Source organism: Atheta coriaria, unplaced genomic scaffold (assembly GCF_025399875.1).
Source record: "Atheta coriaria isolate IRGN ID8LTWV9N9 unplaced genomic scaffold, Caltech_Dcor_3.1 hic_scaffold_8_pilon, whole genome shotgun sequence".
Lineage (NCBI taxonomy): Eukaryota > Metazoa > Arthropoda > Insecta > Coleoptera > Staphylinidae > Dalotia > Dalotia coriaria.
The window spans coordinates 5,428,999-5,451,767 of NW_027045450.1; the positions used below are offsets into that span (position 1 = coordinate 5,428,999).

Sequence of the window (22,769 nt, forward strand, 5' to 3'; positions counted from 1 at the left end):
TTTCATTGATACGAGTATCGCCAACAAAAGTGAACGAGACTTTATTAAACCAAAAATAAAACAAAAAAACCATAAAAACTTGTGTTGCCGTGTTAAAACACCGACAAAAACAATAACGAAATAAATATTACACTTTCAATAGTATAACAAACTTTAACTGATAAAATCTATAAATGTTAAAATATTTAAAATTTAAACAACATTTAAATTTAAATTACAACATAATATAAACTCGGTTATGCAAAAGTCAAAGTTATATGTTAAACGTCGTGTCAACGCACCTCGCGTTTTTTATTTAAATTCGCGTTTTTAATTTGTTATCTTTACAGTCGCCGTTTCGCGCCCGGCTTGAATGATACCGTTGATTCGTTGAATAGCAAAAGCTTAATAGCTACTAGATTGTTGGTGGTTACGATTACGATGCTATTTCGCTACACGCAAATGCCGCCTAGGTGAATATAGTGAATAGTAATACCAGTTCAATTCCCAATTTGAATTGCCAATTGTGATCACTATCTCGATTGGGATTGCCACGCGGCGCCGGCGATACCCATCGAAGCACCGTATAAATATAGCGCTACGGTAATAAATCAAGTATTAATCTTAATTGCGTACTGAAATACATGAAATATCAATTAAACCACGTAGTGTAATAACGTAATATTTGTGCTGGAATATTTGGGACAATTTTAAGATTAACAATTAAGTGAGGACAACATGTTAAAAATACGTAAGTGTATTATTTATTATTATTTATTATTATTATTATTATTATTAATGGGTGATTGTTATTATTGAATTGAGAGAAAGTTGCTTTGCGCATCTGGGTGATATTTATGTTGATGAAGTGTGAAGAAGTTTTTTTCTTATTTTCTTTTTGTTAAAAGCATGAATAATGATTATTTATGCATTATAATTATATTTAATTTATAGTTTATTGTTGAATTATTTATTATAAAACATAAATTTAATTCGTCAAACACCTGTTTAAATGTATTTAAACATGAAATATGACTAAATAATGTGTATGGGCAACTTTTACCAGATGGCGCTTGTGTAGTGCAGTGTAAACATAACCTAAATTAAGTTGGAGGTTAAAAATGTCAATGAAGTAACAGGATATATTTTATTTTATTGTTTAATGCACAAATATTGATAAATACAACAAATTTAATGAATATGTGTTTTTTAGCGCCATCTAGGTTCAAATTACATAACTATCACTATAGTTTATCCCTACTAATATTATAAATGCGAAAGTCCTGATGTTTGTTACACTTTCACGCAAAAACTACTTAACCGATCATCATGAAAATTTGTACACATATTCTTAGTGGTCCCCGAATGGTTATAGGCTACTTTTTATTTAATAAAAATAATTATTTTTCAAATAAAATAAAGTAATTGTTTAGCCAATAATACCTCTGCATCTGGCTATTTGACTACTTTAACGCCATCTAGCATTCCAGCAATGAAGCTCAAACCTAAGTACTATAGTACCATCACACTGTATTATCACACTGTATTACCGACAGCTACGTCAACATCAAATCCAATTGACTACACTATGGAGACTGTACACTATACTTCCATAGACTATACTTTCAGCCATTTTAAACTTCCCGCCATTCTACTTCATTGTTACTTTTTCTGTGACTACTGACGCGGGTTAAAGCTAGTTCTCTATATTCTGTATATAAACTTTAATAACAAATTTTAGTATTTTATGGTTTTATATTTACAACCAAAAGTAGTCTATGTTTTTCTCTATGATATTATCTAACTCCAAACCAAAATGCATCAAAATCTGTTGCGTATTGTAGGCGTGAAAAGAAAACAAACATACTTACATTGGCTTTTATACCATTTTTATAGATACTTATCAAATGATAATATGCACTATTTTAATATCATGGTATCATCACTGGATAAACCAGTAATAATTATTGTTTGCTTATCAAACTAATATTTATTTCCATTTCTATATTTCCATCGTTTCCGCTCCCATTTGAGTATTGCGATAAAATCTAAAACACACATTAATCACGTGTATTCAAACACATCAAATACACATTCACGCACTTCTATAAATACTAAATTATAATATCATAATATAGCCTACACATACCACACTATTAGTAATTATTAATTAGTAATTAGTGATTCGTTGCAATCGAATTGAATAGATAAGACACTATTCACAATATGCACGATATTCATAATGCACTATCATTCATTGCCAAGTATTAATCGGTTAATCTGTTAAATATTCAATGTCATATTATATTCTTGGTAATTGCTAATTGAATATTGATTTATTCTGCATTACATGTATACAAAAATATTGGAATATTGAATTATTAGAATACAAAAATATAATAATTATTTAAAAAATGGTAAACAGAATATTTTGTGCTATTAATATTTATAGCGGTTTTTCACATTTTGTTATGTTGAAAATTATATATATGTTGCAATATTTAGCAGTATTTACATTGCTAATTTTAATTTTGCTTACTGATAACAAATTCTTGGAACATGCCATTCTTAATTAAAATAAATAAATAAATAAATAAGTCACAAGTTGCGCGAATCTTACATATAACATTGAATTTGTTTACATAATATTAGCTGAAAGATTAGGTTAGGAATCTGTCAGTTTTAATTTTAATTTTAACCCTATTTAACCTCGTTCAACTTGATTTTTAACTAGTTGTTTTGTATTTTGTAAAGTTTAAACTAAAACTTTCGCTAAAAATCAAAAAACGTATAAAACTATTAATTTTGCGTCCTTAAAGAGCAAACCAACTACATAACCATACTTTTTACAACTTGTCTATTATCAATTTTGTTACAATCATTTGATATGCAAAATATTATACACTAGCTTTAACCCGCGGCTTCGCTCACGAATATCTAAAATAATGTAGTTGATTCCCTACGCGTCTGTAGTCACAGAAGAAGTAACAATGAAGTAGAATGGCGGGAAGATTAAAATGGCTGAAAGTATAGTCTATGGAAGTATAGTGTACAGTCTCCATAGTGTAGTCAATTGGATTTGATGTTGACGTAGCTGTCGGTAATACAGTGTGATAATACAGTGTGATGGTACTATAGTACTTAGGTTTGAGCTTCATTGCTGGAATGCTAGATGGCGTTAAAGTACTCAAATAGCCAGATGCAGAGGTATTATTGGCTAAACAATTTCTTTATTTTATTTAAAAAATAATTTTTTTATTAAATAAAAAGTAGCCTATAACCATTCGGGGACCACTAAGAATATGTGTACAAATTTTTATGATGATCGGTTAAGTAGTTTTTGCGTGACAGTGTAACAAACATCAGGACTTTCGCATTTATAATATTAGTAGGGATTATGTGAATGTTCGTGTTGGTTGTGTTGCCTAAGTAATTTATTTACTTCCTTATGGTATTTCTTTAATATTTTCTAATTATTTTCATAATTAAATAAAATTTACAACCGTACCTTTTCAATTATCATGCAATTATCACGCTGATAACGCGTGAAATGGTGAAAACCTGAAATAAATACTATTATGTATTGTTTTCGTAACTAGAATGTTTTCGCCAATTACAATTAGCATACCGTTCTGCAGAATCATAATTCAATTACATGCCTTTTAACTTTTAACAGTTATACTGACCACTCTACTCAATATAATTTTGAATTTTTTGTTTGAACTGTTTAATTGCTCTTTAATGAAATTTATCGCTGTTATTAATTGCTTATTAACTCTTTGGTGTCGTAATGATGTAATGGTACATTTCCACGACCCAAATCAACCAATAAATTTATTGAAGATGAAGGTAACAATTATTTAGTGAGTTAATAAGCGTCTATTACATCAGTACTGATTGTTTTCGGGAGTTGAAAAATGGCGTGTTTTTTGATGCGTAAAATCATTTGGTACGAAATTGAAGATCATTTATTGGTGGTGTGATTCTATCGTGGTCGCATGTTTCAAAATATATAGTCTTGACACAGTTATTTGTTAATTACGCAAAAACTATTCAAGAAAACTCCTTGATTCTTTTAGAATTAGATTAAGAATTAAATTTTGCATCTATTTGAGTAAAATTATGTTATTTTGACTTATGCAACAAAAGTTATTAACAATTAAAATTGGTTGTAGTAAAAAATATAATGTTGAGGTTAATTAGTCAATAACTACTGATTTAAAAATGGTAATAAATCAAAAATAATATATTTGGTAGAAAATTTAATAGGGAATTTATTTATGAAAGAATTTTGGAAATAAATTGATTAGTTTAAGAGTAATTTAATAAAAACGATTGATTAAAGCTTTGTCTTTGTAGTAAAAAATATGTAGTTCAATTGGTTCAGTTATTAATTAATTACTTAAAACGTAATTGAGATAGGCGTATGATTCCTTTGGAAACATATTGCCAATTAAATTCTCCAACTAATAAACGTTTATTTATTTATCCTAGATTAATACACAAAAAGTTATAAACAATAAAAGTTCGCATTGCAAAAATTTATAAATGTTATACCAATTACTCTCTATCTTGTGTAATAATAATTTTAAAAATAAAATTTTTACATAATTTGATGCACAATTAAATAACAAATAAATTTCTGAAAGAATTAGTTAAATATATTGATTAGTTTTCGAGTAATTAACAAAAAACTAACACAAACAATGTGTTCACATATGTTTGCAGATTGTAAGGGAACTAGAACTATATAAATTGACACATACGTGCCCATAAATTGTACCTAACTATAGGTATTGCAATTGAAATAATAAAAAACACAACACTGCGATTGCGATTGCGATTGGCAATTTGTGATTCGTGGACGAAACACGAAAGTACACGCGTGTGTCGTGTTGTTACTCGTTGACAGACCAGAGACAACAGACAGTTAAATAAACAGTCTTCTAACACGCGGGTAAAACATCATAAAAATAATAATCAATAAATAATAAGTGCACCAAGTCCTAAAAATATAATATATATCTTATTAAATTATAGTAAATGTATTTTATTTATTAAATTAAAATCTAGTGAAAATAGTGAGATGTTTTTGGTAGTTATTGTGTTGTCTTGAAGTGGAACAGGGAACGTGGAGCAAGTGGCACGCGATCAGCAATAAACAACGAAATTGCAACAGCAATAAAAAGAGAAACTTACCGAGAGAAGAGGTGACTTAACATTTATTACTTTACCTGGTTAAATAGTTACTAACATGTACTGAGAATTAACTATTTGATTTTATTACGGAACAAATCGGTTTTATGCTGAAATAAGTAATAAATTTACTTGGTTTTCATAAACTACTCATATTAAAATACAACATTAAAATACAATGATTTAAAAACAATTCATGATAGGATATTAAACCTAGAGTCGCGTTTTTTAGTTTTTAATTAATTAATTGAGTATTTATTAATTAATTCAAATTATTTCTTTAAAAATCTCTTTGATATTAAATTATTTATTCAAATATTTAATATTTTGTTGGTAGCATTGTGGATTCAAAAGTTATAAACAAATTTGTGTGAAAATTTGAGAAATTTTAATTTTTCAACTTTAATTGTTTATAACTTTTTATGCAATAATTTTATTAGCATACCCAGTTGGGAGTTATGTGTAGAATTTAATTAAAAAGCTATTTATGAAAAAGGTACACTTTTATTGCAAATAGTTAATAAGTAATCCGTAAATAACTACTCACTATATCAACCTCTAATATTTACGTTTCTAAAATTTGTAGTTGAACTTTAATTACTTATTAAACAATAAACAAATATGAATGTTAATGAAATTTTAGCAGAAATAGATTGTTTATTAAATTCTTGACCTATTAGAATGATAATTTAATCAAAAACAGTTTTATCTTTAAAATTACGATCAAATTTACGTAAATAACAACATTTTTCATAAATTCTAATCAAAACCGTTTATAATTTATTGATTATTAATCTAAAATACACATTTTTAGTTTATTTACACGCAGAATTTAATTCTGAATCTATTCCCGAAAGAATTTTGCTATTATTATGAATAGTTTTTGAATAATTAATTAAAAACTATAATAAACAAACAAAAAAACTTTTCTTACTTCTTATAACTTCCGCGATTGATATCAAACTCATGCATGAATACGAATATATGATGGGAGTTTTTACTTTTTCGTTCTTGAATGTATCAAACCTTAAAAATCGTGAAGGTTGAAGCGTCGTTCGAGTGTAACCGCCCACGTCGCGAATGCCTGCCGAGTTAAACCACCGCGAACCGAACCTGCCAATGTAATAATTACGGCCGTAATATAGCCGCAGACAGCGAGATCTGCGCTAGACGTTGGTGCAAATTAGCGCGGAGGCAGCTCGTAATACGTCAAGAATCCAAACGTATTATAAACTATTCTACATTGACTAGACCAGTTATAAAATTAACATTAGAAATACTCGTATACGATAGAGATCAGTTTTAAATTTCACATTTTATTTTCATTATCAAGATATCAAGGAAAATTCAAATAAAAATAGAAAAATTGTTTATTTTTGCGATTTTTGCGATTTTTTTTACGTAGTTTTTAATCAAAATGTAATTAATTTTTATTTTCTTGTTCATAACCTAGAATGATATAAGAAATGCTAATAATGCACTTTAACGCCATCTGGGATTGAATTATTCAACTACAACTATGAGTAAATTACCATATCAACTTTCATCCCTTATTTAACACCCTGTATATTACAATTTTCAATATTTTAATAATTAATATTCTATTCTAAACCAAGACAAACCCAAAAAATCCTAAATAATCAAAATCTGTCCATCCATTCTTGAGTTATAAACGTTGTAACTAACTCTCCGCTGTACTTTACACTTTAATCTATACTTACGGTCGTCGAAAAGTCTATATATTACTACCTATATCTTTTGTATGAAATTTAAGTTCATTGTTCTTGCTTTTTGCTTTAAAACTTGCTCCTTCTCATTATTCAACGAGGCCAATGTTTACCTCTTTTGTCATTCGCTCCACAACTTTATAGTTATTGCTTTTCACCTCTATGGAAACAACGTGCACCTTTACACATCAAAGCGTTTATTTCGTACACAACTTCAAGACGCAACAACAACCAAACCCAAAAACAGTTATTGCACTTAAATTTAAACATTTTAGTGTTGCTTTAATATTTCCGGATTTACTCCGGAATCTTCAAAGTTAAACCGACAAAATCATAAACTTATCTTGTTTATTTTTATGTGTGTTCTCTGTACTTAACTAAACACAAATAGGTTGTGAGTTAAGGTAATTGTGTATTGCAAATTTAAGTGAGGTAGAAGAGAGTGGTAAATGAGACTAATTGCGGACAAAATCTCATTAACGAATTTACGACTCCTGGCTTTTATTTGTTACTGGTAATGGTTTCTTGGGAAACAAGTGCATTTCAAGCTCAAGAAGTAAAAAATATAACGAAATACAAAGAAATGTTAACTATATTCTCTTATTTCTTTTTTAAAAATTAACATTTTGAAGCAAATTCACAAAAAAATGAATTGAATATAAAATACGCTTTATATTAATTAATTTTATTGAAATAGCAAAGCTAAAAGCATATTTATACGCAAAAAATAAGCATTTTGTGTATAATTGTGTTAGTTGTGTTGCCTACCTCACTTTTTTTACCACTTTTTGTACAGATGTTGCTATTTTGTATTTATTTAATAATTAAATGTTTAACGCGTGAATAACATTGTAATAATAAATGCATTTCAAGCATAAAAGTTAATAATTTAACGTACAAAACAAAATATAACCTGTAACCTCTGAAAATTTTTAATTTAACGCCATCTATGCATAAATAGTGATAGTATTTTCTCAAAATAGGTTAAAATTGTAGAATGAAGTAAAACAGCGTGAAAAGAATATTTACATAGTTTAACTAAGTAACAACGATGTGGCTTCATGGTTTGGTGTTGCGTTTGACGCTTGGTGCTAATGAACGTGGTCGCGTTTGTCGTTTGTCTCCTCGAGCATGTCGCGAGGTGACAAACCGCAGCGTAACCACAGGTAACTATAGGTAACCAAACCGCGTGTTACAATTTCGCTTTTTCACATTCCTACTCTTCTCTCAAAAGCATTCAAGCGTAAAAGTAAAGAAACTATTACATTATACAAAAACCTTTATTAATTGAAAACACAATTTACGTTTAATTGTTATTTTTGATGAGGAAATAAATCCTCCCTCCGATAACTTTCCCTTATCTACCAATCGGTGGGGCCTTGACTTGACTTGTGCGAAAAATCAATGCCAGGAATTCTGGCATTCATTCCCATTCCAATTCCCATTTCCAAACAGTTGCACTGCACCACTTACCCAACCACAACACAACCCTTAAATTGATTCCTATCAAAGTAATAAACAAACCTTTCATCTATAATAATTAAATTAAATTAACCAATATAAATAGAACCTTATACTCGTAGGTATAAGGGAAAATTCAATTTGTCACTAATGTACAAGTAAGTAAGTCAATAATAACATATGTATCACTTTGAGAATCATACGATCCTTAAACGAACCACTGGCGCGGGTTTCCGATGAACCGCGTGCGACCTGAAGATCGTTTCCCATGCACTCACTGCCACACAGCGACACACTATCACTTATTAATTATTAAACAATAAAAGCGAGTGGCGGCGCCCGGCAAACCTCCACGTAACCAACCCGGCCGCGTGTGCCGCATAACGCGCACTGCCTCTGACCCAGTCAGTCGTTTTCTTACACCCTAAATGCAAAAATAAAACAAAACAAAAATTACATAAACATAAAAAAGTGATGTGTGGTGTATTGGTGCTCAATTCCTACATCTACATCTACGTCTATTAAAATAAAACATAGGTAATGATAATACTAGGTTATGTTCAGAATTAATTTCGTGAAATATCAAGCGAATGGAAACCCGTTATTATATTTCCATTCGTTTCCTGCAATAATTTATAATTACACGCCAAGTGGAATATAATTTTATGCAATATGCCTGCTGGCCGAATATTTACCCTTTACCGGCGAATAAAAAATCATCCTGTATATGAACATTTATGCGCGGTTCCCACAACCAGCAGCTCTCGGGGCCGGGCCACCGAAAACTGCCGTTATTAATAATAAACAATTAATATAACCGTCTTGAAACTAATAAAATTTTATAACGCTCGCCGTGGATCATCGCTCTGCGCGCCTCCAGTTATATTGATTAATATAATATTTCGTAAAAGCTAGAAAGTGCCCGGCCCCGGCACTGACCGCTCCGCGCGAGATCGATATATGACCAGGCGGAAGAATGTCGACGCAATTTAAACTGCTCACTCAAAACTTAAAGTTTCATCAAAAAAAAAATCAAAAAAATTCTCACGTTGATTACTAAATTAGATTCTGGTATCAAACCCACGGTAGACATATTTGTTGACTTAAGTATGATAATTTGACAAATGACTATCTGCTCACCCGACGCTGATTGAGATAGAATAAAGCAATTATGCGTACGAGTAGTAAGCGAGCAATTCATCATCCAGTTTCTCTCCACATCAACATCAGTAATTCCCTTTCGTGGGCATTGTTGCGCTGAGCGTAATAGACGCACACGCGCATGTTATACTTCTAGGTTAAGTCAATACCTTAACCTAACTTAACCTCGCGAAAGTAATCGGCGTTCGGCGAATCGATTCGACGCAAACCTGTTGTGTTTATGGCCGCAAACAAAACAAACGCGTACGCGCACACTCATAACGCCTTTCTCATTATGCGCAGGAACAATGCTGGAGCTGTGGAGGAAACGATTGGACATCTCGTCTATGAGCTTCAAGCACGAGGATCCCACCATCTTTGCGCGCAGCCAGGTGAGTGCTATTTGCAAATGCAATTGAACGTTTTACGGCCGACTGTAAATCAATCATTGTGTGGATGTTAATAAACGCATTCCACCACAGACTCTAAAAAACATTTTCTACATTTCAGTGGCAGAGGAAAAAAGACCCGAATGCATTCTATCTGGCGTATCGGGTTGTAATCACGACGTATTTGGTGATTGCTTGGATTTTATCCATGATAGATTCAGATAATCTGCATGAACCTTATATTTTTCATCTGAAATGGTTGATTTATCTGACTAACTGGGGATTCACATGTTGTGTATTGCAAGCATTGGTTTGTACCATTATGCTGGTGGCGAGATATGCGAAAATGCGACGGGGTGGACTCAATTCTGATCCGGATCTTGTGCCTAATGTACGCCTGTATAAAATCTACTGGTTTTGTTTCACTATTAGTGTTGACCTTGGGATTGCAATCACTTTATTGTATTGGATTGTTATATTTAATCGTAAGTTATGATTTTTTTCTATTTTTAACTGTTTTAACACTTTAGTCACAGGTTTTAGTCACGGGGTGGTTAAAGTGTTACTAAGCGCACTAGTTACTGAATATTTAAGGGTTTAAAAGTGTTTTTAATGAAAAAATTTCCACAGCTGATAAAATGGAGATTGATTATCTGAACTTTAGTCACGGGGTGGTTAAAATGTCACTTAGCGCACTAAATACTTATTATTTAAGGGTTTAAAAGTGTTTAAAAGTGTTTTTAATGAAAATCTTCCACAGCTGATAAAATGGAGATTGATTATCTGAACATCCTGGTCCATTGCACCAATAGCATCGCAATGGTGATAGAATTGTCAGTGGTTGCACATCCGGTTCGTCTTGGTCACTTCTACGTACCTGTGACATCCGGTTTTGTCTACACACTCTTCAGTTTCTTCTATTATCTAGCTGGTGGTACATCAAGGTAAATTTCAAATATAACCTCAAATCATTTTTTCTTAATTTTAACCTAAAATTTCTTCGTAGAGTTGATGAACCCTACATTTACCCACCTGTAGACTGGCGTAAACCCGGCCAAGCTCTCCTCGTATGCTTCGGAGCCTGTATCCTCTTGATGGTCATCCATGTTGTGACCTATGGTGCCTACCGCCTTCGCCTCGCCATCGCCAAACGTATAAAACTCACCGATGACGAAGCCACTATCCCCGTTGAAGATCAATTCCGTGGGTTTGATAATAACTGCCTAGCCAACGACACAGTCTAGTCCCGTAGTGCTTCGTTTGGTTATCCGTCCAATAATCAGTATTAATCTCTAGTATATCCACACACCATTTTAATTCTACTATGCAAAACCAAAGCAATTCAAGTCAAGTTTTACCCTACTACGTAAGAGAGTGATAAAAAGTCTGTAAAGTTCCTTGAAGTTCATCATAGTCATTAGAACCTAAATAAGATAAGTAAGATAACTAGTGTGATAGATTGTTGACTTTTGAAATGAGACCTATATAAGCGTTAAGTAATGATTAATAAAGTCGTAGTTGAGTTACATCACAATTCAGAGTTTCGGACGGGCGAGGGTTCATTGATTCGCATTTCGGCCTTTGGGATGCACACAGGTAGAGATTCTGTGCGTGTGTGTGTGTGGGTGAGACCTGTGAGTCAACTTTCCGGCGATTTCTCGAGACTTCTTGAGAAGTCCGTCGATTGCCCCCGAGGTGCATAATGTTTTTTTCTTTAGTGAAGTTCAAAGCTCACTCCACTTACTTACTCCAGTAAAATAAAAATTAAATAAATGCCGCTAATCTTGATTTAGGATAAGGATAAGATTAAGAGGTTTTTCTGAAGATGAAGTAGATTTGAGTAGAAATGGTTGAAATTCGCATGTTGTGTAGCGTTGCATCTTGATCTTAACTTGACTTAAGTTGAGTCAAGTGAGTCAAGTTCCGGCGCTTCGCCCAGTACGGCTACTACTCTGCTTCTGCGCGTCTACCTGTGCGTATACCATACCTGCGACCACCGCACATGAAGAGTATTTCATCTTTGTCTTTTACTGCGGCGTCTCTGTCTGCGTTGGTTGGTCAAGTACGAGAAACGCATTACGATTTGCGAACGCGCCGCGGCAGTTCGCAGCCCGCGACCCGTGGAGCAGGAGGTGTGAGTTGTGCGGAGGAGCTTCGAGAGTGGAGAGGTGCTCGCAGGCCCCGCACTCAAGTGACTTAAGTGAGTGAGTGCAGTAAGTGTGTGTGCGACTGTCGCCAAAGCTCTGGATTACTAAAGTGATGCATCTAGTGACTTAAGTGCTTAAAGACACATATTCGCGCAATGATGGTTTATCCTGACCCGCAGTGGACGTGTCCTTCCACCACGCCAATGTTACAACTCTACGATGAGTCCTATCGAGGTAACCATTCAAAATATCACATTTTTGAGTTATTTATATAGATGTGTAACACATATACATGAACACACTGTATGTATGCATGTGTGTTGGTGTCTTGAGCGCGCTGGTTCTCACGGTGCCACTGCTCTCGCGCACGCAGGGCATGTCGCGCTTTGTGTAACGTGTTTTTTTTCCGTGTGCCGGGCTGAATTAAAATCGTTGTCGTGCAAAAGTGGACATTGCGAGTCATCCAGTTGTCCATCGATGACGAGCGGTCAAAGGCTCGCGCGGTGGCAGTGGGAGGAACGCCCCGGTGCAGAAACACTGACGTGACATAGCCAGACAGCAAAAAGTCGTGTGTGCGCGCGCGAGCGCGGCATAAATTTGGTTCGAACTGTAACTGGGACCATTAAAACGTTTAAAAACTGGCTCCGCGACCGTGGACGCAAAAGGCGCGCCGCGAGTCAACTCTCCTTTAATCAGCACACAATGCTTTGTCTCTGCCCGAAATGCGCTTCCCAGAAGCGATTTGCTCTTATATGTCGTCTTGCATTTTCCAGTCAACGTGGTGGAAGCGCTGCAGGAGTTCTGGCAGATGAAGCAAGCCCGCGGGGCGGATCTACGCAATGGTGCGTTGGTCATCTATGAATCCGTACCGTCCAACACCCAACCATACGTCTGCTATGTTACTCTACCAGGCGGCTCCTGTTTTGGGAGTTTTCAGGTAACCATGTTAATTTCTCCTTCAAATACTTCTTCAAAAGTTAATATTTGTCTTTGACGACTTCCCAGAATTGTCCCACAAAGGCCGAGGCACGTCGGAGTGCCGCCAAGATCGCGTTGATGAACTCCGTCTTCAATGAGCATCCATCCCGACGTATCTCCGATGATTTCATTGAAAAAGTCGTAGGTGAAGCAAGATCCACCCTCAAATCCACATCCAATACTTCATCAGAAGACACTTCGGATGAAGGTGATCCCAATCGGGGAATAGGCGCGTTTCGCTTCATGTTGGAAGCTAACAAAGGAAGAACAATGCTGGAGTTCCAGGAGTTGATGACAGTCTTCCAACTGCTTCATTGGAATGGGAGTTTAAAAGCCATGAGGGAACGACAATGTAGTCGACAGGAGGTTGTAGCTCATTACTCCAACAGAGCTTTGGATGATGACATGAGATCTCAGATGGCTCTGGATTGGATCGCCCGTGAGCAGGAGACTTCCGGAGCCCTGCGAAGGGAACTCACCCAAGCGGAAAGAGAACTGGAAGCTGCTAGATTGGCTGGAAGGGAGTTAAGATTCCCCAAGGAGAAGAAAGACATTCTTGTGCTTGCGCATAGTCAGCTTAATGTCAGTTGAATGAAGTGTGGACCTGGAGGTTCGTGTGATACCAGCGCCAAATGAAGAAACAATGCATTTCTTTTTTCTTTAGCTGATAAGTGAGACTGCACGACGAAACTAATGCAAGTGGTTGGTGTGTGTGTGTTCGTGGAGTTTTGAGCGTTTGCGACACCACAAAGACAAAGCGAGAGCGTGCACGCAAGAAACACGTTACTGCGCCTGCTTGCGCTGCGCCGGTGAAGAAAGAAGTGCAGACGAAACAGCAGCCACGCTGCCGGCTGTTGCGTTGTTGATTCTTGGCTGTTGCCGCTTGACGAACGCCGGCTGCCGCGCGCTTCTTCTTCTTCTTCGCTGCACGCGGCCCCGCTTCGGGTCATGGGAAGAACGCGGGTCGTCGGAAGTCGGCCATTCTTAAATCAACGCATTGTCCGCGACGCGAATGATAGATGTGTGTGCGAGCGAATGTTCGTTTTGTTTTTGAAGCGATCTCATAGATGTTTAATTTACTGCATTGCTGCATAATTTATTATATCGATTTCGATTTTTTTTTTACTTTCTTACTTCGTATGATAGTTTAACGGCGTGTACAGACTTTAATCGCTATGTATATAACACTTTTTTGATTGATTTATTGACGTACGCATGTGATGCGCTATTATTTAATAAAAAAACACTTTAAACATTTCCTGTGGCGTGTTTTTTCTTCTTTTAACTGTTAAGCTGTTGATAATATAGCAATTTTAACTTAGCAGTGTGCATATAGGTTTTAAAATGGCATTTCAGCAGGATTTGTGTGCAGGAAATTCAAATATTTACAATGTGTCACACAGTAAAGATTTAAATATTGATAAAATTTAAAATGCATGTAAAAACTAAGAAAATAAAGTCTAGAATCAAAATTGGGCATAAGGCATTATTAATAATAGTGTTTTAAAGTACTATTGTTTAAATATTTAATTATTTATGTTGTTACAAATATTTGTGTGTCACTTTGTATTAACCGTCAATGTTAGTTTCGAAATGCGGCTGCAGATGTCAGCACCAATCAGAGCACAATATATTTTTGCTTTAAATTTTAAATTATTTTAAAAACAAGACATAAAATATATCTAATTATTGTTATTATATTTATATTTTGTTTTACGTTGATTTATTTGGTGATTTTTATTTGATTCTTATTATTTTAATATTTTATAAATAATTCTGAAACCGTACATGCAGCGACACCTAGCAGTCTTTTTAAAAAGTAAATAAAATCATTTTTAGTTTTTAAACTCTTTGCGCGTCAAAATAGTACTTGTAATTGTATTTTATAGCTAAAATATTAATGTAATTTATTATTTTATATCTTAAAAGTATTAATTCAATATGATTGCTTCTTTTTATTTATTTTGTTTGATAACCCAGCGCCGTATGTTGGAGTTTGACGGAATCAAAACAGTACACATCCTTCGTTTTATGCGCTGATCCGCCCCCCGGTTGTAATCATAATCAGTTGTGAGTGTTTAGCGTAAGAGCGTTTACTGCCTGCGGCGCGTTTAATGCCCTAAACGGCCCCAACGCACCGGAATCTCCCAATACGCAAAAATCATCACCGGCCAGTGCGACCACCCTGCGCGAGTTTGTGCTCTGCGTGGTGCAACCTGCGATGAAAGTGCCCCAGCGAATATAAACCATGACCGTCGCGTTTAACGATTACTTTTGGGTGAGTGTACGCCACTGTGCTTTTGTTTATTGCTCGCTATGGTAAATAAGCTATGGGATAACATCATAATGCGCTGCGTCACTTGCGACGATTCGCATTTGTTTCTAACAAGCGACAAGCAAACAACTAGGTTATGTTCAGTAATCAGTAATCCAATACGATTTACTTTTATAACACACGTAACGAATGCATTTAGCACCGGCAATTAATCGAAGAACAAACAGAATGAACTGCTTAATACGATCCACGTGAGCGTTTCAATGCGCAGTAATAGGATATGGTATTAATTCAGCTATAAAAACTTGTTTGCAGTGCAAACTTTAAACAGTCATAACCCTAGTTATAGTAGATATCTATGCGGATAATGTTCAGTTGGCAGGAAAGTATTAAGTTGGAGTGCGTGAAAATGTTACGGGTTTCTTCTTACAACAACGTAAGCCAATTATTATTGATTATTTTCTATGCGTTGAATGCATTCATTGAACGCAACGAAGCGCCGACGAGTTTAACTTTAATCTGTGTCCTTCACTTCACTGCCAGTCGAATCAGAGTCCGAGTTTTAACTAGTTTAATGTACTTGTAACTTGTGTTGTGTTGGGAGTTGTGATTTGTTGAGTGCATTCATTGATTCACCAACAGCACAACAAGTTGCATTCATTGCATTATCAACATGCGCATTAAATATTAAATATTTTTATTAGTTAATTCGGAAGGGTGTAGTTTAGGCTTTTATGGTTTTGAATGTTTTGTTGGACATGTTTGGATAAACTTATCAATATATAATATGTGTGTTGAGTTAACAAGTTAACATTGTAGATAAGACTGTTACCACATTGCTGCTGGTATGTTCAACAGTGATAAACCGGTGTTAATTTCTGATTAGGTAATCAATTTCGTTCCCGGAATACATTTTTATGCACATGTGATGTTTGTTTTATTTTCTCGGGTGTTTTACGGTGCTTAAATGGTTGTAAAAGTTAGAATAACTGATATTTTGGTTTGATTTAAGTTTAGAGTTGTTAGTTTGTTCAGTATTTTGAAGTGTAGAAGGTTTGAATCATGTTTGAGTAGTGAATTTTAAGATATTTCAATTTTTAAGCAAACAAATGATGAATTTTAGGATATTTTGTTGTTTTTATTATAAAAATTAATTATTTCTAGACAAATATCAGCAAATCTTGAGTAAAAGTAAAAAGCGACTAGAAATATTGTTATATTTAGAGTTTTTGGATGTTTGTTACTAATCAGCGGTGGTTATACAGCAAAAAATGGAAATAACGTGGAATTTTTGGCAATTTTTGGCGTTTATTGTGAGAAATGAGCAGAAATTAATTATAATTAAATAAATTATTAATTTGCGCGACCAAAATTGAACCGGGGACAAAATATAGAGAAAAAAGGAACCTAGACCTTTATACCTGCGCCCTACCCGCAAAAAGTGGTGGGGATAGTTGGGAGACCGCGCTAGGTACTCCACTAAGGGTACAGACATCTTTAAACATATTTAGTCCCAAAAGGACCCTTAATTAATAAATTTCACGCAAATAATCTCACAAATTTCACTATTTTTCCCATTGACCAAGCCCACCACCGAAAACAAACACACAATTCAATTAAACCCTAAATGTCACTATAAATTACGTCTATTATAGCATTTCAGCGAGAACAATGTACATATTATAGCCTCAGTGTATCCAAGAAAACAATATTACTCGAACTAAAACAATAAAGGCATGGCCGCTGGCATAAACAACAAAAATCGAACACCTGAACACGAAGCTGTTGAAAACGCACAATAACGAGTCAATTTTCCGTAATTTGCGTCGATGTCTGATGAATAATTACGATATAATTGCGCGAACGTATACTATGACCACATCCAGCACTTGTTTTTTGAGGCCAGGTTCTAATTAAGAGTCTCTCCTCGCCAATGCGCTTGTAATTACGTAAACGCAGTTGGACGTCAGACGTCGGCACTTTCTTACACTTACCTTAAACACGCGCACGGCGATGTTCTGTTTGATATTTCGTGTGAATTTCGACCTTTCGTAGCATATATTGATCTTGCTCCTACTTATAAATAACTAAACGGTAACTTTCGGTAGTTTACTAATACCCATCCGGATGAGAACGTTTAGAAGATACCGGGGATATCGCAGACAACGTGTTAGTTTAAATTTAAAAATTTAAAATTTAAATTATTTTAATACTATGTGGTTTTGAGTGATTTTTTAATTTTATACAGGGCGATAAAAACAATGGGTTTGATGTCCTCTACCATAACATGAAATATGGCCTTGCCGCGAGTAAAGAACTTGCGGATTTCTTCCGGGAGCAGTCCAGCATCGAAGAAAACAACTCCAAATTCCTAGCGAAATTAGCTAAACAAGCTGGGAGTTGTTGTACACAAGGTACCTTCGCTCCATTATGGGCCGTTTTGAAAAACTACGCGGAGCGCTTGGCTGCGCTCCATCTACAAATGGTCTCCAAGGTGATGGAATTGGTCAAGGACGTAAACAAGTACTCCGAAGAACTGGCCAAGAAGCACAAGTTGGTCAAAGAGGAAGAGTCTGGGACCTTGGAAGCAGTACAACTGATGCAATCCACAACCCTCATGGTCCAGAAAGCAAAGGACGTGTATAATCAACGCGGGGCTGAGTTAGAAAAACTCAAAAAAGAGAACGCCTCACCTAAAGATGTCGAAAAAGTGGAGAGTAAATATAAAAAAGCACAGGAGGATTACAGAGGGTTTGTTGATAAGTATGTAGCGGCAAAGGACGCGTTCGAGGCGAAGATGACAGTGACCTGTAGACATTTCCAAGAGTTAGAAGAGCAACATCTTACTCAGATGAAGAATTTTATCAATACGTATGTACAGGTAGCGCATGCAACTCATGAAGAAGCAGGGGAAGTACAGTCTGACTTCAAGAGACAATGTCTTGAGTTGACTGTTGATAAATTACTGGAACACTTTGTATTGAGCAAGTATACTGGACTTGAAAAACCAGGTTAGATTTGTTAGATTTTCTGTGTTTTTTTTTGTGTTGTATTACAGGAAACTTTACTTATAGGTCTAGTCGATTGGGAAGAATCCTCCCAGCAGTTGCAATCGCCAGTGCTGGACGCGGAACCACCTTCGGCGTTGGCGACTGCTGTCGGAGCAAGTGGTGGCGCAAAAGCCGTGAAGCGCGAAGGTAATGAGAGCAATGTAACCGGGACACAGGCCATGCCAACACATGCAAAATCATCCCGCCGTACAACCTCCCTTCTTAATCTCTTCATGTCTAACTCGCAGGGTATGTGATGACCAATCGTGGGGCGCGCGCTCTCTAAAACTAACCCTTGGGTCTGTTGTGTTTGGGGGGCTGTGTGATTGCAGGATCGCGCGAAGGCCGAGCGGGGCCGAGCAGCGCGCCGTCGAGCCCGACTAATCCTGGAGAAATGACGCGCGGCGTGCAGCGTGGATCGAAATGTAATTGTTTTAGACACATTAGCCACATTTACCTCTCTCTTTATATATAATATATGCTCATGCCATGTTTGCTTCTTTAATGTAAATGACTGGACTCGTTGGCTATTTTTGCTTAGTGTTGCACCGATAGATCTCTTGATTCCCGAGCAGTGTTGGCGGGTGCCTGCCCCATCCCAACCAGTTTGATTTTTGAATTTTAAGCTACTCTTAACACACTTTTTACACACACTCGCCACACTTTAATCAAGTCAACTAATTGCATAATCTTTTTTATTCACGTTTAAGATCTTGGTGTTGTGTTTTAATTGATTGATGTGGATGTAGGGTTTCTGAGGAGTCGACGGGACAGGGCCAGGCAGAAGAAGGCGAATAAAAAGAAGAAGGATGGCACGGACAATCAAAGCAATAAAGAAGAAAAATCAGATTTGTACGATTTTTCATTTTCACTTTACTTATGTTATTTTATTTACATTAAAAAATCTTATAGGGAAGAAAAAGAAGAAACGAGAAAAAGTCAAACCCTCGTTGAACGAGACCCTGATGCACCCGAAGTAGATGAAGATGGTTTCGTCGTGCAGCCAACCACGCCTGCCAATTGGACCAATGACAAAGGCAGTTTCTATTCCTCATCGGATTCCGACTCTGATGATGACCGGGAACGAAAAATACGCGTTGAAATCAAACCGTTGAACAATGGCGCCGCTCCCATGTCCGCATCCGTCGATGAATTACGCGCCACTGTCGAGAATCTTTACCTGCTTCCGGCTGGCGGTCGTCGTGGTTCAGCGCTCGACTCCCAAGACGCTGCGATGAAACGCTCGCAATCCGTTTCGCAACAATTAGGTGGTAAACCAAGCAGTGACCTACTGGGCTTAAACTTTCAAAGTCCGGCACAGTCCAATGCTTCCACTCCGACTAGCACTCATCCGTACGCTCCTTTACAAAGCCCTTCACAGCCCACACTAAACTCACCAACTTTATCAGCTTCTTCGAGGTATGCCGATCTGGGGGATATATTCTCCGAAGTCGGGGAGATACAGCCCGCGCCTAAACCTCGCCAGACCCCGACTCCCACCAGTGGGTACATGTCTATTCCGAGACCGCCTTCGAGGAGATCCGAAGCTGCCACACCGCGTGGTCATATCAGTCCGTCGAACATCTCGAGGGCAGATAGCGTGGGTAGTCTTGAGTTTCGTACTGCTTGTGTACCAGTAGGGGTATCCAGAGGGCCTTCACCGTTGACCATTGGAATGGCGGATACTATCCCGCTAGCTGTCGCTTTTCATGAGATTGTTCATTCGTATTTCCGTGGGGCGGATGAGACAAAGTGTCAGGTGAAGATGTCTGGTGATATGATGCTCTCGTTTCCTGCGGGGATTGTTACAGTGCTGGCGAATAATCCTAATCCAGCCAAGTTGACCTTCCGCGTGCATAATACGCAGAAACTTACTATATTACCGAATAAACAATTGGTTACAATGTAAGTTTTAACCTACAGATATTTCATACTAATTTTTAATTTAAATTTGTATTATGTAGTGATGGTAGTCAATCAGCGGTTGACTCAAAATTCCTCGAGTTCAACATGACCGCGCTAAGTGCCCTATTAAAGAAGCAGTCTGAGCTGAACCCGACTGCTTCGTATTTCAACGTGGACATCCTAAAATATCAAGTTAGTTCCAAGCACATTCACATGTCTATATTAAATTTATATGGATTTTTTGTATATTTTTAGATTAAACCGAAAACCGGGGCGAATTCTTGTCCGCTCCAACTAGTGGCTTACTGGAAGTGTGAAGAAGCTCACACCGACTTGAAAGTAGACTACAAGTACAACTCGCATGCAATGAGCTCGGCTTCACCTCTATTGAATGTCTCAGTGACTGTTCCTGTTGAGGGTGAAGTCAAGTCCAACCAATCTAAACCAGCCGCCATTTGGTAAGTCTTATAAAAATCGTTAATTAAAATTTAAACGCATGCATCATAAACTGGGTGGTTTCACCAGGAACAGTGAATCGAACCAATTGGTCTGGAAATACACCGAATTATCTCTGCACTCGGAAAACCACGGCGTGGGTTCGATGCTCGCACGAATTGATCTAGATTCTGGACCAACGAAACCCACAACTATTTCGGCACAGTTCAACTGCGAGGGTACTACGCTATCAGGTATTGGTTTCCATCTGCAGGGAGCTGGATATCGGCTCTCACTAGTCAAGCGCCGGTTCATCTCAGGACGGTACATATGCGAAGGTGATTTGAAATTCTCCAGCGCTGGGACTTCCGGGACAGCCACTCCGTCGTCGACGACCAGCACCACCGGCAACTGCTAGCATTCCAGCTTGACGACATATCAAACAGCACTCTACACGCTAGTGCTGTAATTATATCGAATTCTAGGACCTAAACGTAAACCTGACACATTCAAACTACACACACACACGTAAAACGCTATAAATAATATACAATAATCGATTTAACGACGACGAGATACACAAGAAATAATGATCTAGGCGATCCGGGGACGACCCGGGATGTAATTGTAAGTATTTTCATGTTACGAAGGCGTATATTATATAGTTTATGATGCTATTTTATATAATCCTGTCATTTTCGGCGTTTCGTCGTTTTGTTAGCACCGCGATAGGTAGGCGTAGGATAATGTAGGGAGAGCAGGTAGGATTCGTACATTTTTACTTGACGCCATATTAAAACTAAACTATATAATATATTCGAATAAGTTTAATGTCCCTATATAGCCTATATATCTGCCTATAATTATAGTATGGTACAGCTCCGTCACAAATCACACAGACAGAATTATGATCAGTTTTCCAAAATGGAAATCGTACGAAAGTACCCCACACACGGGGTACCTTCGTGCATAGTGTGGGTACTTTCGTACATGATGGGGTACCTTCATACAGTCAAAGAAAATAAACAATTGTTGATTAAATTTAATCATTTATTGAGATCAATTTAACACAGAATCAGCATTTTTGTATTAAGAACCAAGATATATTATTTAGGTATTCATAGGTATCATATAATATGCATTTGCTTCATTATCAGTCTTTGTAGTTTTCTTTTGCTTCTTTAAATTAAATGACTCTTTCGATTGAGATTTCCTCTTTATTGAAGATGCGTTATCTGCATCTAAGACAAGATGTAGAGCTTTGATGGCCTTAGCTTTTTGTTTTTTCTCTTGCACTTGCTTCTTCAATAGTCTTCCTTTTTCTATTTCTGCCAGTCTATCTTTTCCGGAGTATCAGTGTAAATTCTAGATTTGCCTGGTAGCTTTCCTTTCCTTGTTTTCTTTATTGAATCTCTGTCCACTCAGTTGAAAACACCTGATTTGACGTAAACTTGGAAGTGAACGCACGGGTAGGCATATTTTCGGCAGCTTCTTGTTGATGAAACTTTTTCAGACGACTTTCGAGTGTTGTTGGTTTGACGCCATATTTTTGTGCAGATTTTCTAATAGATAATGTCTTATCCAAAACTTCTTTTATCGCCGATTCTATTGCACCTTCATCTACCTCTCCCGTCCTCGTCCCTTTTTAATATATATTCGCGGCATGGTTCTGTAACAATATTAGATTTTACTGAAAAATAGATACATTTAAATGTCCAGTCAGGCATCGGGGAGCATTCGTACACGTACGAATCTACCCCACCCCTACCTGTACGAAGGTTCCCCAACACCAAAAAAAACAATTAATATCGAAAATAAAAATAACCGCTGAAACTGGGCCAAAATCTATATTTACATGCTAAACTAAGTTATTCCTTCACAAACTGTGTACATTCACTTTTACAATGTTACGACTACATAATTTTGATATATTAAGCTAATTTTAATAATGTTACGAACGTGTATTGTGCAAACGACGCTGAATTCGATGGAATTCACGCAAAACAAAAGACTATTTGTTGACAAACTCAAGTTTGTTTCACTTTCACCCTGGCTTTTACTTATAAATTACAGATTTTATTCGTTTT

General features: G+C 36.3%; 4 protein-coding genes across 12 annotated transcripts in view; all 4 read left to right on the forward strand.

Annotated features, from left to right (window-relative positions):
* The window catches only part of LOC135797500 (xaa-Pro dipeptidase-like), a 225,977-nt gene that overhangs the window by 189,457 nt on the left and 13,751 nt on the right, over positions 1-22,769 (forward strand). The gene's annotated exons all lie outside the window — the stretch shown is intronic.
* LOC135797516 (protein rolling stone-like) lies at positions 268-11,426 on the forward strand. Of its 3 annotated transcripts, none has more exons than XM_065309915.1 (5): positions 268-730; positions 9,807-9,895; positions 10,014-10,377; positions 10,653-10,836; positions 10,899-11,426. In XM_065309915.1, exons 1-5 carry the CDS (start codon positions 718-720, stop codon positions 11,134-11,136), a joined length of 888 nt encoding a protein of 295 aa, XP_065165987.1. In that variant the 5' UTR covers positions 268-717; the 3' UTR covers positions 11,137-11,426. The 3 variants fall into 3 exon arrangements, with proteins under 3 accessions (XP_065165987.1, XP_065165988.1, XP_065165989.1); XM_065309916.1 differs by lacking the exon at positions 268-730 and adding an exon at positions 4,811-5,189; XM_065309917.1 differs by lacking the exon at positions 268-730 and adding an exon at positions 8,651-8,900.
* On the forward strand, positions 12,011-14,274 carry LOC135797082 (protein limb expression 1 homolog). The gene is made up of 3 exons (XM_065309268.1): positions 12,011-12,273; positions 12,813-12,976; positions 13,045-14,274. Exons 1-3 carry the CDS (start codon positions 12,195-12,197, stop codon positions 13,606-13,608), a joined length of 807 nt encoding a protein of 268 aa, XP_065165340.1. The 5' UTR covers positions 12,011-12,194; the 3' UTR covers positions 13,609-14,274.
* LOC135797080 (F-BAR domain only protein 2) lies at positions 15,055-21,728 on the forward strand. 4 transcript variants are annotated; one of them, XM_065309266.1, is made up of 9 exons: positions 15,055-15,295; positions 17,541-18,303; positions 18,367-18,591; positions 18,675-18,767; positions 19,092-19,194; positions 19,255-20,247; positions 20,307-20,439; positions 20,503-20,705; positions 20,773-21,728. In XM_065309266.1, the coding sequence occupies exons 1-9, from the start codon at positions 15,266-15,268 to the stop codon at positions 21,098-21,100; spliced, it is 2,871 nt and encodes a 956-aa protein (XP_065165338.1). In that variant the 5' UTR covers positions 15,055-15,265; the 3' UTR covers positions 21,101-21,728. The 4 variants fall into 4 exon arrangements, with proteins under 4 accessions (XP_065165338.1, XP_065165337.1, XP_065165336.1 ...); XM_065309265.1 differs by lacking the exon at positions 15,055-15,295 and adding an exon at positions 17,274-17,461 and having other exon boundaries at positions 20,779-21,728; XM_065309264.1 differs by lacking the exon at positions 15,055-15,295 and adding an exon at positions 17,281-17,461.

Excerpts from the sequence above, each read along its gene's own strand:
- LOC135797516 (XM_065309915.1), top strand. Across the intron at positions 9,896-10,013 it reads CCATCTTTGCGCGCAGCCAG|TGGCAGAGGAAAAAAGACCC; the intron begins GTGAGTGCTATT and ends TCTACATTTCAG. Across the intron at positions 10,378-10,652 it reads TTGGATTGTTATATTTAATC|CTGATAAAATGGAGATTGAT; the intron begins GTAAGTTATGAT and ends AATCTTCCACAG.
- LOC135797082 (XM_065309268.1), top strand. The coding sequence starts at position 12,195 with ATGATGGTTTATCCTGACCCGCAGTGGACGTGTCCTTCCACCACGCCA. Across the intron at positions 12,274-12,812 it reads CTACGATGAGTCCTATCGAG|TCAACGTGGTGGAAGCGCTG; the intron begins GTAACCATTCAA and ends TGCATTTTCCAG. Across the intron at positions 12,977-13,044 it reads CCTGTTTTGGGAGTTTTCAG|AATTGTCCCACAAAGGCCGA; the intron begins GTAACCATGTTA and ends ACGACTTCCCAG.
- LOC135797080 (XM_065309264.1), top strand. The coding sequence starts at position 17,420 with ATGAGAACGTTTAGAAGATACCGGGGATATCGCAGACAACGT. Across the intron at positions 20,248-20,306 it reads AATAAACAATTGGTTACAAT|TGATGGTAGTCAATCAGCGG; the intron begins GTAAGTTTTAAC and ends TGTATTATGTAG. Across the intron at positions 20,440-20,502 it reads TGGACATCCTAAAATATCAA|ATTAAACCGAAAACCGGGGC; the intron begins GTTAGTTCCAAG and ends GTATATTTTTAG.